This window comes from Ursus americanus, chromosome 24, assembly GCF_024610735.1.
Source record: "Ursus americanus isolate L20-20 chromosome 24, mUrsAme1.1.p, whole genome shotgun sequence".
Taxonomy (NCBI): domain Eukaryota; kingdom Metazoa; phylum Chordata; class Mammalia; order Carnivora; family Ursidae; genus Ursus; species Ursus americanus.
This window is the reverse complement of record NC_142150.1, coordinates 9,035,556-9,049,906: the sequence shown is the minus strand read 5'-3', so window position 1 is coordinate 9,049,906 and position 14,351 is coordinate 9,035,556. Positions and strand designations below refer to the sequence as shown.

At 54.8% G+C, this 14,351-nt stretch overlaps 1 protein-coding gene across 3 annotated transcripts in view; it reads right to left on the bottom strand.

Moving 5' to 3' along the window:
* NAV2 (neuron navigator 2) overlaps positions 1-14,351 on the bottom strand; it is a 382,986-nt gene that overhangs the window by 5,139 nt on the left and 363,496 nt on the right. For all 3 annotated transcript variants that reach the window (XM_045808618.2, XM_087855343.1, XM_087855344.1), the window contains 6 exons: positions 10,359-10,594; positions 7,918-8,072; positions 7,630-7,701; positions 5,863-6,059; positions 4,823-4,941; positions 908-1,111 (listed from right to left, as the gene is read on the bottom strand). In XM_045808618.2, the coding sequence (XP_045664574.1) occupies positions 908-1,111; positions 4,823-4,941; positions 5,863-6,059; positions 7,630-7,701; positions 7,918-8,072; positions 10,359-10,594 (983 nt within the window). The remainder of the gene's footprint in view (positions 1-907; positions 1,112-4,822; positions 4,942-5,862; positions 6,060-7,629; positions 7,702-7,917; positions 8,073-10,358; positions 10,595-14,351) is intronic.

Genomic DNA, 14,351 nt, shown 5'->3' with positions numbered 1-14,351 from the left:
CCAAAGCAGTGATGATGATGATTATTATTTTTATCTAGCAAATCAATGAGTCATCAGGGAAAGAACAAGTCAGCTGTCTTTCAATCCTGCTGCATCCCTCATGAATACGCTCTTTCATTAAGTAAGGCAGGTCATATTTTCTGCTGCGTTTCTCCTTTTGCCTTAGCTGCCAAGGGAGCTCAAGGGTAAACTGAAGGCATGATAATGGTCACTTAAGTACGGGAGGCTCTGGGATATGTGCTTCACCTTCTTTAATAGAGCTTTTGATTTATGAGGTCTAATTTGGCAGTATGACTATGTATGGGTCTCCCGTAGGCAGAGAACACTAATTACAGTGTTACCGTCCCTGGTCTAGGTTCTTCTCAAAGGGCCTTTATTTGCTTTCGCAATGGTGGGGGCACATAAGCAGCTCAGGCAGTGTTACACAGACTTAACTCAGGTCGCTGGCCTCGGGACCTGTATTTAGGCTTCCCCGCCCTCTGGGAGTTCCTCATGCCCTCACACCTCTCCCTGCCTGTGCGCCCGTTCAGTTGGCTCGGGCTTCTGCTCCTTTGCAGTCTCTGCCTCTGCTCTGTCACGACGGGGAGAGATGAACGGGGCAGGACAGGAAGTTGGTACTCTAATCAGAGGGCAAAGATGGGACAGGGGTGTGTAGGTTGGGAAAAATCACATTTGTAACCTTTTACCTTATACCGGAACAAATCTCAGAGGGTTAAAGGCTGCAGTGAAAAACTGACACGATGGACGGTAACATTGGCAAAAGTATGACTAACCTTGGGGTGGGTCCAGCCTTCCCAAGGGAGACCCTGGCTTGGTCACGTCTCTATTCCCAGCATGCCTTGCGTCACGACCAATATATAGCAAGTGCTCAGTGAATGCTGAGCTGCTCTGGGAGCTGAGGACTCACCAGTGGGTCTCCTTCGGCGTCGCTGGGGGGCATCTGCTTGCTCGCAGACCCTTCCCGAGGCACGGAGTAGCCGTCGAAGCCGACATCCTCAGGCCGGAGCTGCAGCAGGGGGGGCCACTCGTGCTGCTGTGGGCTGGCTGCCCAGGGGTAGGTGTCCATCACCCACTTGGCGGGATCCTCCCAGGGAGCCCGCCTTCCATAGAGCTGAAAACAGGCAAAGAAGGAATAGTCTGGGAGTGGCCCAGGACCTCTTCTGCAGCCCTGCTTGTGCAGCCTTTGGAAACCTCCTCAAGCCCAGGATTACGCCTTCCCAGATGGAGTAACTCCACTTCCAGAATTCTAAGGAAGGAAGCTTCCCGAGGTACCCACAGCTTGACGTGCTAAGACTGAAGGCCATGTGACCTAAGGGCCACAGGTCTGGCTTTGGAGTCAGGCTGACCTGGGCCCACATCTTAGCTCCACCACTGCCTCGCCAGGTCACCCTCAACTCTACGCTTTGGTGATCCAAACTGAAAAGTAGCTGCTTGGTGGGGGGACTCCAACCATGTGATTTGAAGCATTTGTTCATTTTTGTGGTGTAAATACTCTTTCTAGGGCCAATTTCAAACCACCAATATGGTAGCACTGAACTTGGAGCTGGAAGGAGGTGCTGACCATCGGCTCCCACAAGCCGGCTCTAGTATCCCATGGGGTGACCCCCCCGAAGATGACCCCCCACACGGATCGATCGCTGGGCATCAACACCACAGGCGGGGGTCACCAACAGCCCTGGTTCGATAAAACCCCATTTCTTGAAGCAGCTCAGACTCTCAGAGCCCCTCACGGCAGCACCGGTCACTTCAAAACAGCACACTTAACAGAGGTTACGGACGGGTATCAGAATCTTCAGTCTCTCTCTCAACTACTATGCTCCAAAATTGTCCATAACAACTGACAGAAAACTATGTTATCACTTTGTTCAAGGCCTTTTCTTAAGTCTTACATATTTAATGATAAAATTATCACAGTGACTTTCACTAGCAATGTCAGGAAATCTATACCGTCTTTCAAGGACAGAAACCCGGGCCCCGCCCCTCCCCAGGCAGCGCTCTGCACACAAAACGGCCCTCATCTTCCCTCCTTTAACGCCACCGTGGCTGCCGCACCTTACCGCTGACCACATGTCAGCAGTGCTTTGCAAATACTGCACTTCCATGTGACTCCAAGGGGAAGTACGATCCCCGACCCCCGAGTCTCCCAGATAAGGGGACAGGCCCAGGGAGGAAAGGCAGCAGACTGGGAATCCAAGTCTGTCGGCCTCCATGCACCACCGAGTCGGCGCTGTGGCAGGTGCGCTCGCCCAGTGCGGTGCTGGCTGTGGCTCTGGGAGGCACCCCCTCGACAGGGGGCCACGGGGTACACAGACCAAAGACTCCTGACCCACCGTGTCTGCAGGGCAGCTCCAAAGTGAGGCTGCACCTGGACCACAGCCTGTCTGTCCGTCTGCCCCCTCTGCCCTCCCACGACTCCTACAGGTGAGAGGGGAGAGAGGACTTGCTAACAGAACAGAGCTGAGCTCTGACTGACCAGACCACATCTATCCAGGTCACAGGCTGCCCCAGCTGGAAGGAACTGGGGTCACCTGGCCTCGTTTACCAGATGGGGTCGTCGGGGTCTAAACAGAAGTGCCAGCCATGAAAGATTATGAAGCAGAGCTGGATTCAAACCCAGGACCTCAGCTTCCTTGTCTGGGCCTGTCCCCTCTCCACCCCTCCTAACTGAGTCCAGCTGGTATCAGCAAGAGCCACGTGATTCAGCCAAAACCAGAGCAGGGAGAGGCAGACCAGCCTGTCCATCAGACGGATGTGTCAACTTGGCTGATTCACGACTGCCTACGGCACCTCTGACCTTGATGTCTGATTTGTCGGGGAAGCCGCCCACCCTGCCCTCGTGGCACACGGGCTTACCCATCCCTCCCCATTAGCGACCAGCTCCTCCTGAGCTCAAGACACGCAGGGCCTCCTATGACCTCACTGCTTTCTCAGACGCTTGCACCCCTCCCGTCTAGCACCCTCACCTTGTCTGTCGCTAAATCTTCCTTCACCTGGGGCAGTGGTGAGTCTCAGGCCTGAGGATTCAGTCTGGTGTTCTAAAGGCAATTCATAGTCTGAGCGAGAAGGGGTCACGTGAAGGTGTGGTGCGTGCACGTGCGTGCACGCCAGGAAGGGAGGGACACACAGGCATTTGGGGAATATTCAGAAGTGAAGAAGGCTGTTCTCCATCAGAAACATCCCTGCAATTTTCGAAGCTTCTCCCTCCAAAGGGAGGATTGGGTCCCCTTTCCCAAGCCAGACCTCACATGTGAGGCTGAAGCAGGGCCGTACTTCCGGAGTCAGTCTGGAGGAGAGGCTCAGGGCTGCAGAGCAGACGGCTGGGATGTGGAGCTCATCCAATCCTTAAACATCGTGGCCCAGAGGTTTTCAATTATTTGCTCTTCCCCTGACCCTACCACGGAGTAGCCTGAGGACCTTCTGGGCTCCACAGAAGCCAGCCAGAGAAAATACTAGTCTAAGCTTCTCAGATCACAGACAGGGAACCTGAGGCCTATGGACAGGAGACTTGCCCAGGGTCTCAGAGCAGGCTGGGTCATCCGACAAATGGCCCAACACTCTTCCCCGCCCACCCGGGGAACATAGGTCCTTTGAGCCACTCTATAGACCTCAGACACTTTGGCAAACATTTACAATGACAGCTCCGAAGGGGAACAGGACTGGGGACTGAGTCATAAGACAAATGTACATCAGGCGATGTGAACATCATCTGCAAGGACAGAAGATATTTTTACAAGCTTCCACACTCGCCACTAGACATGTTCAACACCAGGTGATGAATGGTTGGGTCAGGACCATGGCAGGCAAAGGAATCGTCATAAAAGCTCCCTGGCCCCATGGCAGCAGAGCCCCGAGGCAGCCCTGGGAAGCAGCAGAGACAGCTGGACAGACGGACAGACAGATGGGACATTCACCTTCCCCTAGGCAGGGAGGAGCCTGGCATGCCCACTGGCTCAGGAGCTGTGGCTTGAGACAAAGGGAGCGAACACCTGGGCCTCTGTGAGCCTGACTCCATAGAGCGAGCAGAGCCACCGCAAGGCTACGCTTGTCTGCTCTGAACCACAGTCCCTCACGGCCACTCGCTCCCCTCACAGGGTCACGGGAGAAGTGACCCCGCACAGCGTCCAGCACACAGTTAGCATGGACTCAGGGTAACACAGGGGGAGTGGGGAATCGAACTTCTTTAAAAACAGAGACATCCCTTTGTTAAATGAAATCCTACGTAGAAAACCACCCTGTGAAACACAATACTTTGGTCTCTGAGCCACCTGAGGGCCTCCTTTCAAACGACCTCACAGCACAGAGAAGAAATGACTTTTCTTGCTTCACACTGAACTGGTAAGTCCCATGAGATGTGATGTGTCTCTGTTCCCTGTGCCAGATGGAATATTCTAGCGCCATCCCCAAATCCTTCCAACCTGTTGCCTCCTCGCTCTTGGTGGGAAAGAGACCCAATGCTCCTTTACCATGAACCCCAGGAAGGGCAGTTCAGACTCCACCTTCAGAGCCATGCCCAGAAGGCCTTCTTGGACACTCAGGTCTAAAGGAGCAGGGTCACTCCTTGTGGTGGAGGACCATCATTCTCCTCTTCTATCAGCCAGGGCACTACGGCACAGACAGGTTGAACAACTTGCCTGGGGTCACACAGTAACAGTGGCAGAGCCAGGATTTGCAGCCAAGTATGTCCTACTGATGGCCTCCCCTGTGAGGGGCTGGTACCCCATGTCAGTGAGACGTCTAAAGGAGGAGATACAACTCACTGGTCACCAGCACAGTCCCCCCGCACCGCCCCCATTTTGAGGCCTGCGGCAAGCACGCTCCTCACCTGGAGTCCCTCTCTGACGGCTTCCAGGAGATAGGGGATAATCGAGTAGTTCCACAAGTCGGTGAACCACACCCTGGAGCCATCCACATCGATGGGGCATGACAGGAAGAGCCGTGGGCCTGGGGACCACAGGGAGATCCCGTCAGAGCTGAAACCGGGGGGTTAAGAGAAGCCACGGCCAGAACAAACCCCACAGGAGGGACCCCGTGATGTTCTGAATGACAGCAGAAGTACCGCTTCCCTGGGATCTCTCTTCCCCCTCCCAGGAAATCACCCAAAAGAGAGGAGAGGCTTTGTGGGGAAAGACGTTCACTGCAGTAGCATGAAGCCTGTCCGCTGGAACCAGAGCGGGCTCGGCGTCCAAGAGACAGAAACGGTTCCACAAGTGACAGCCGTGAAACGGCCACATCTGTTACTCTGTAGCCTTGGGAAGGACTGTGCAAACGGAGCAGCCACACGGATGCTCAGGGGACGGTGTGAAATTAAGAAAAGAGCATCCTCCGTGCACACTGTATTTGCAACTACACAGAGCCTACATGTCTGGACAAGGACAGGAAACAGAAGCTCAAATTAACATTATGTTAGGATGGTGGGATGATCAGTGGCCTTTTTTCCTCTGAACCCTAAGCTTCGGGAATGTTGATAGCCTTTTATTTTTAAAGCAGAGCCAATGTCGCCGGATGGCTTGCGCTTGGGGGAGCCTTGCGCTGGGGGCTCTTCACAGAGCCGGCTGTTTTTGCATCAGCCCGGGCTGGAGGCCTCTCTCTGCTGCTGATGAGCCCTGGTGCGCTGCGCAAAGAGGGGGAAAGAAACACAGCACCGGACGCAGGCGACCGGCAGCCTCTGTGGGGTGTGCCCTGGGCTGTGATCATCCCTCCGTCCCCTTCTCATCCGTGCGTACGGTGTGGCACCCAGCTGACCTGTGCCTGCCAAACGCTGTCCGGGCCAGGGCTCCCAGGACACCCGTCTGAGGCGGCCAGAGCTCCAGGAGCAGTGCCTGCCGCCCCCACCCCCACCCCGGCCTCCCACCGCCCACTTACCTATGGTGACGTCTGAGGAGCTGTGAGCCTCCAGGAAGCGGTTGAGGTGATGCCAGACCTTGGGAATCCAGTCGATGATTTTTACCAGCTCCGCATTCCGCACCCGCCCACTGATCTCTGTTTCCATGAGCTTCCGCCTCAGGAACCGGCCTAGGAAGCCCTTCACGGGCTCTGTGTGGTTGGCACAAAGCACCCACCTGGAGGAAAGTCAGCAATGCTTTTCAGTGATGATGACTGATAAAAACGATGCCAGCCTCCCCCATCGAAGCTCATTAGATCTGGAAGGTATCTCTGCTACTAAGACAGGCCTCACTGTGCACTGAACACTGTTCTGAACGCTGCACACGCATCAAATCCCAATTCCTCACGGCAGCCCTGTGATGGAGCTAGGACTCCATCTCACAGATGGAAATGCTGAGGCACAGAGAGGTTGCACAACTTCTCCGAGATCAAACAGCTATTTAACATAGAAGGGCCAAGATCAGATCCAGCACGGTCCAGCTCGAGTCTGAGCTCTAACCACTGAGCCTGCTGCCTCTTGTGCTGGAAGTCAGGCTGTGGGCTGGCCGCCGGAGCTGTAACAAAGACAAGACACAGTCCCTGTTGCCCAGAAGCACCGGTCCACTGGAGGAAGTAGAAAAACAAACAGAGGAATGAGACATGACAAAAGCTGGGGAATCAGAGAAGCCTCCAGAGGAGGGGATGTCTGAGACCAGAAGGGGGCTGGGTGGGGGGTGGAGACCAGGCTGCCGCATCTGCACAGGCACGTGGGGTGTTCGGGGAACCTGCCAGAGAGTCAGTGTGACCAGTGTAATTCAGTGCTTGGACTGGACCTGCAACCTACAGAGTCTGATTCCGTTTGGGAGGCAATGGCGAGCCACTGAAGGACTTGAAGCATGAGGGTTTTCTGGTCAGATCTGAATTCTAGAATGCTCATTCAGCTGCCACTAGCACAGGAGATGGCCTGCAGGGTGCCAAGCTGCGGGCAGGCACGGTGGTTACAGCAACGGTGTGCTGGGAGCTGTGGTGGTGGGGCAGGAGGAGAAAGCACGGACGACACAGGACAGCCTGGATGCAGAGGTGGCCATGATCTCAGGCCTGGGGGAGTCGACGTTTCTGATGTTCACAGTTCAGGCCCACTTTCAATAGATTTCCCTCAGAGATGCCTGCAGAACAGCCAGTGAAACAGGGCCAGGGGCCTACCCTGGAGTGGTTTCTCCACTGCATCTAAGGGCCCAGCAGGAGAGGGCGTGATGTAGTTGTCTGGGAGGTGGTGCAGGGCAAAGGGCATCCAGCCACGGCAAGGCAAGCAGCAACGCGACCTTGCACGACCGAGCTGGACAGTCCTTCCCACATCCCAGCAGTGACAGCACCCCGCTACAGGGCCAGGGCAGAGGGTCTCCCAGCAGCTGGAGCTCAAAGGCCCACAGACCCAGCTCTGAGGCGACACTCACAAGCAAGAGCTTCCACTGCTCGTGATCACTTGGGGCAGAGAGATGCATCACTGGGGATGTGCGGGGAGGCAAGCCCAGAGCCACATCCTTGACATGGCTAGCCCAGGGCGGACACTTAGGGAGACCTGGGCTCATCTCAGCTCTGCCACCAACTGGCTGTGGGACCCCACGCGAATCAATTCCCTCCACCTCCCTGTCCCCATTTGCAAGATAAAGCTAACTCCTTGAGGCTGTGGTGGGAATGAAATGAGTTATGCCAGGGCAAATGCTCAGCACGACGGCCAACACGGGCACTCGAACAGCAGTGCCTTACCTGAAGTTGTGATGAAGCTGCAGATTGGGGGCAGAAGAGGTAGCCTGGTTCATTGTGCCGATTATGTAAGGGCTGTGGGGACAGGAAGGAAAAGAAGGCTCTGTGAGTCAAAGGCACGCCAGGGAAGGTGCTCACAGAAGCCCACGGCGCCTGCGCGTGCAGGCAGATGGCTGCTGGCCTCCCCTGCCCCCCCGTGCGGACCCCGGGCTGCGGGGGCACCGTGCCCGTGCTGCACACATCCCGTGGCCACTGTCCTCCGGGGGCCATGAGGTCAGAGCTGCCCTTTACCATTTATGGTCCTTGCAGTTGAGCAGCCCGTTGAAGATCTCGCCCAGGGAGCTGACGTGATGCAGGTTGTCCAGGATGATGACGAGGGGCATGTCCACAGCGTTGTTCTCGCTGGTGCACTGGTCAGCAAGGTTGGACAGGTACTGGCGCAATTCCTGGGGAGGCCGGCGGAAGAAGTGGGCGAATGCACCCCAGTAAAGACGCACACGCTCAGAACCCCCACTTTGCCCGGGTCAACACAGGTGGAGAGGCCTTTCAGGAGGCCGAGTGGCAAACCTGTGTTGAGTGCCCATCTGCTACACATCATCATCCTGGGGGCTCAGGAGATGTGGGGTGCGGTGGGGGTGAGGAAGGCCTGGGTCCTGCCTCCTAGAACGCACTAGGTAACAGAAAACCTGCCGGGGCAGGAGCACGGCACTGTGGGGTGCCCAGGCACGGTTTCGCATCCCTGCTCCTATCACTCCCCTACAAGTTTTGTCATTTTTCTTGATATTGCTTATTATGCCCACCTTCCAGAAAGCTCCCAAGGGCAGGTGCCTTATACAACTCTGTACTTCCACAGCACCTGCCTGAGGGCCATTTACACAAGCCTTTGATGCATCGATACAGCGAAGGACCACTCCCCTCCTCCCCACCCCCCCCGCCATGCAAGCAAGCACTGCTGATCAGTGCCAGATGGACTGACGGACAACCAACAGTGCAGGGGAGATGGGTCTACATGCAGAGGGGCCCTGAAGGTCTGGACTGAACTGTGCAGAAGAGGTAGGGGACTGGCTTGAGCTGGAACTAGGATGCAGCCCAGCACGGCTGGGGTTAGGGCTGTGTGTCAGAAGAGGAGGAGGAAGGATAACAGAGCAAAACAGAGAAGGCTGATACAGCAGGTGGAGGACTGGCCAGGGACCAGAATGCCTGCCTGCTAGTGTTACCATCATAATAATAGCAGCCAGGGACTTAGAGCCTCACACACAGCTCTGTAGCCCCACGGTAACCTTGGGTGGGCACTGGGATCATCTCCATTTTACCAATGAGGCGGACAGGGCACAGCAGAATCAGGCACCGGGCTCCGGACTCGGGGCCTGCCTCAGTGCGTGCTCTCTGTCGTATCAGACTGTCCTATGTGCCGGCCTGGTGGCTCGGGGTGCGGGGGGGGGGTGATCTTTCCTCCACCTACAAACTCACATATCGGCCTCCCTTCTAAGTCACAGTGTGGCTTGCTAGCATCAGAAAAAGCCCCACTTCTCAAGGTACTAGTCATTTCTTCTTCCTTTAGCCCCTTTCCACCAGGGGTTCATGGCCTCGGGCACCTGACAAGAACAGAGTTTCCAGAGCCTTCCTTCCCCTACACAGGCTCGTGGGGTACAGCCGGTAAGCTGAACTGTGCAGAGGTACTGGTCAAGGGGAACGTGAGAGGGCGCTCGATTCTAGCCTGGGCTCGACCCCCAGCCACGGGCCCAGGGGTCCTTCTCTCGCTGGTTCTGGGACAGGGTGCCCTCCCCTGGCAGGCTCACACAGACACTCTGGGTATCGGCACTCTGACAACTTCTCTCTAGTCTAGCCCGACATTAAAATCAGCCGGCAAACTGTGAATGCGCAGACTCCGGCCTGCCAAACCTACTGAGGGCAGTCATGGATGAGGTCCAGGTCTGTATCTTCGAGCACGCCAGGTGAGTCGTAAGGCAGAAGCGTCATTTCCCAATCACCTCTGACTCACCAGTCCCCTTGCTCAGGGTCAGCCCGAGCAAATCATCCATCACCCCCCACCGCGCGAGCAGGGAACAGGCTTGCGAGAGCACTTCATGATCTTCGCCCGGGACCAGGTCCGGACGTCTCCATTGGTCCCCAGGAAGCAGGATTGAGCCTGTTTGCTGGCTCTGGAGTTCAGGACTCTGACTCAAGCCCTAGTCCACTGCTCTGTACCATCCGAGGGGTCCTAGGCACATGGCCACCTGCCTCGAGCCTCAGGTCCCTCCTCTGTGACACAAGAGTAGCCATGACCTGACCCTTGAGGGTACTGTCGTGAGGCGGCCGGTTTGCTGGTCATGGGCAAGCAGTCTGTGATGTGAGCTGTTATTATGAGTGTCATCACTGTTCAAGAGGACGTTTATCATTTGGGAGAAACCAGAGCACCAAGGAGGCACATGACTAATTCTTGGTAAACTAAAATGGATGCTTCTGGGGTGATCCTAAAGGACTCCTAGCTCAGAGCAGGCAAGTGAGAAATGAACCAGCTTGCCTTACAGATGGCACTCTTGCTGGAAGTTTTGGGTGCAAGGCTTCCCTCCTGCTACCCCATCCTGACTTCCTCCCCCAGGCTTTCACAACCCCAAGGGAGAGCACACAGGCAACAATGCTTTCCCATCAGCGCGGTGGTGGCCTGGACAGTTCTGAAAGGGCCACCCAGCAACCCCTGGCTGGGCGGCAGCTCCAAACGACCTCCTCACCTTGCTGGACTTGTGGTCCACGTTGAAGGTGGCGATGACACCATCCGTCAGCTCCCGTCCCTCCCGCAGCACCAAGTACTCGGACAGCCGGTTGGCCAAGTAGGTTTTCCCGGTGCCGCTGGGGCCGGAGAGGATGATCCGCCGGTGCTCCACCAGCAGGGACACATAGCGCTGCAGGATGGGCTTGGGGATCAGGGACTCGAACACCAGTGAGTCCAGGCTGTTCTCGGCGAGCCCTGTGTTGGAAGGAAAGGGACAGGAAGGGTGTGAAGCCCTGTGGAGTGGGTAGCTCTGCGCTTGCCATCCAGGACTGCCTCGCTCTTTCCATGGCGGCCACTCATCTGAGACTGTGGCCCACCCGGGGACACGGAAGGCTGAGCGCAAACAGCCACTGTAGCCTGCTCACGAGCACCGTGTGGCCTAGCACCAGGCTCGGCCGACGCGCCCAGACTCAGACTGCACTCTAACACCCAGGCCCTCGGGCCCTGGCTGTCCTCTGCAGGGTTCCTGAGACTCCAGGCTCTGCGTGTCTGTCTGGATTTACCATGCTGCTGGTGTCTGCCCAGACCACACCTGAGTCTCCCATGTCTGCCAAGACCCTGGGGTTGCCTGTCACCCTCTTCTCTCTTGTGCCCTGTGCCACTGCTGCCCACACTCAGATATGCCACAAAGGTGGCCACACTTTCATCTTGAAAACAAAGAAATGCAATTTGATGCAGGGATGTGATGACTGGTAGGCGAAGGCTGAAATGCTACCCACCAAGCCCTCTGAGCCTCAGCAATGTCAAGAGGAAACCTATCTTTCCCCTTTCCCATGTGGGACAGCTCCACCAACCAGAGCTGTTTGCTTTTTTTTTTTTTTTTAAAGATTTTATTCACTTATTTGTCAGAGAGAGAGAGACAGACAACACAAGCAGGGGGAGTGGCAGGCAGAGGGAGAAGCAGGTTCCCTGCTGAGCAAGGAGCCTGATTTGGGACTCGATCCCAGGACCCCTGGGATCCCAAGGGTCCAGGCTAGGCCAAACCCAACTGACTAAGCCACCCAGGCATCCTGGCTTTTTTTTTTTTCTTTTTTAAGATTTTATTTATTTATTTGAGAGAGTGAGAGACAGAGAGCATAAGCAGAGGGGAGGAGCAGAGGGAGGAGAAGCAGACTCCCTGCTGTGCAGGGAGCACTATACAGGGCTCGATCCCAGGATCCTGGGATCATGATCTGAGCCAAAGGCAGCCACTTAACTGACTGAGCCACCCGGGCGCCCCAGGGCCATTGGCTATTTATTTGTTTTATTTTTAAAGATTTATTTATTCATTTGTAGTGAGAGAAAGAGAGCATGTGTGGGAGCAGGGGGAGGGGCAGGGGGAGAGAAGCAGACTCCCTGCTGAGTGTGGAACCTGACGTGGGACTCGACCTTGAGATCATGGCCTGAGTCAAAATCAAGAATCAGATGCTTAACCTACAGAGCCACCCAGGTGCCCCAGGGCTCTTGGCTTTTTTAAAAGAATTATTTTCTTGATACCATTCTCAAGAGAAGATCCATCCAAAGTTACTTGTCTAAAACCTAAAGTAATTCTGTTAAAACTCACCTTAAGAAAACTAATATATGTAGGTAAAAAACGAACTGAAGAGCATTTATTCTATTTTATTTTTTAAAGATCTCATTTTTACGTAATCTCTACACCCAGTGTGGGGCTCGAACTCACAAGCCCGCGATCAAGAGTCACGTGCTCCCCTGACTGAGCCAGCCAGGCGCCCCCGGTTATTCTATTTCATGATAGTTTCTTCCTTCTACATAATTATTCACTGCAAACAGACCCTACAAATGCATTTATATGCTTGTTTCTAATCCTCCTGCCACTGAGAATGGCCCCTACATGCAGGAGACTATTCCAGAATGACCATGATGAAGGTCTCTAAATGACTTATCTTCCAGGTACAGGCCTAAGACGTTGCTGTTCCTGAGCTCAGTGTAGCCTACAATGATTGAAACTCAATGCAAAGTGTGGAATGCAAGGTCTCTAGTCTAAACTTAATAATGAGAGAGGAAAAAACGCACAAAAACATCTCTCTACATATACGCTGCTCTTTTGCCCTAAAACCCGCTGGGAGTGACCGTTCTGCAGATGAACGCACTGCAGGGCATGCCCAGTCACACCCCCGCCCCCGGTACCACTCAAGTGGACCTCCCAGCTCAAACTCGTGTATGGTTTATGTTGTCCTGAGGCATGAGTTTCGAGCACTGCTGGAAAATAAGAAGCCAGGTGTTGCTTACAAATAAACCTGAGCTGATTCCTCGAGCTGCTGAACAACCTGGTGCTAACTGGGGCAGACCAGGCTCTGGGGTGGGGTGGGGGGGGGAACGACATTCCACCTCGGGAGACCACCTTGTCCCTGTTTCTACAGAGGTCTGGTCTCTGCGAGCAGACCAGGTCTGGTCACCCTTCGGTGCCTGCAGCTGTCACCTACAATGACCGAGCACGCTCACCGGTGTGGATGACGCGTAGTTCAAGCCGTGCCGTGTAAGGCTTTCCCTGAAGGGTTCCTGTACAGCACCACTGTTCTGTTGTGCCTGGTACCCTCCCTCCTGCCCCTTCTAGTAGGACTCTTCTTTCTTATGGGGAGCTCATTCCAGGTGGTTCAAGTGGGGCTCACGCAGCACCTTCAGCCTCCCAAGGGCCCAGGCTGGGCCAAACCCTCTCCCTGGTCATAGTGACTGGTTCAGTGATGGCCATTTGACTCAGGTGGGCCAGAATCACCTGGACGAATTTTCTGTCACGCTTTTCCAGAAGGACATTCTCTTACTTTTAGGTTCCCCAGCCAAAAGGATGAATCAGGGCTACCTGGGCCATTTCAGCAGCCATGCACAGAGCTCAGAAAATATGCCAAGCTGAGGCAGGCCTGGTCCTCAGGGCACTGTTGGGATGCCTGGACCTGGCAGTGTTTGCGGCTGTTCCTGCCATTTTACAGGTGTGTTTAGCATTCCCGCTAAAGCTATTTTGGGGTAGGTTCCTGTCACCTGCAGCCCGAGGCCACGTGGGTGCAATTTCACTTGCCGGCAAGATAAGGAGCCTGTGTGTGAGGCTTGAGTGGTAACATTAGGCCCGTCACTGGCAGAGCAAGGTGTAAATTCCTGCTCCTAAGGAATGGTGGGGTGCTTCTGGAAAACCTTCCAACCAGGAAACAAAGCTTGCATCAAACAACCCAAAAAGTGCCCTGTTAAAACTAGAGTCAAAAGCTGTGCCTTATGGGGAAGTAAGATGGGACAACCTGAAGGCTGAGCTTCGTACAGTGTTCATTAATCTATTCTTGGGGGGGGTTCATAAAATATAGGGAAAAAAGGGGTTTTGCAGTCAAATCCATTTGTGTCCGATTGGATTCTACAGGCTTCTTACTGGCAGCAGTCAGCATATCCAAGGATAGAGCCAGTGCACACGTACACTCCTGTCTTCCTGTCCCCTGAACACAAATGGGTCTAATGATACACTTTTCTAGACTTATTTGGTCCAGATTCTCCCCCCACAAGATACTTTGTGGGCCTAGCGCTCCTTGGAACACGCTTTGGCCTGGGGCCTAACATCCCTGGGTGATGAGGCAATCGGAAACGCCAGCAGCACCGTGCGTGGGCAAGAGTGGCTCTTGAGCAAATCGCGGTTCCCACCCATAGAACGGGAGCACGTCCGAGGCCGGCTGGCAAGAGTAACCCCTGGATACCGGTGGAGCCCCGTTTCAGCAGGGCTATTAAGATTCCAACATCTCAGAGTCATAAGGCTTAATGGGACCTTTTGTTCTGTAATTTCAGCAATAAACTAAAATTGTCTTCTTCCGGTGGTGGTGGAAAAAGCTAAAGGCCGTTGAACTTGCTTAGGTAAGAACGACTGCGGTTGCAGGGGTAGAGAAACCTACCCGCACACACATGTGCACATAAAATTGCAGCCATGGTTTTCTACGCCAAGTCACAAAACAAAAACTGCGATTCCTGAAGACCCCGACCTCCG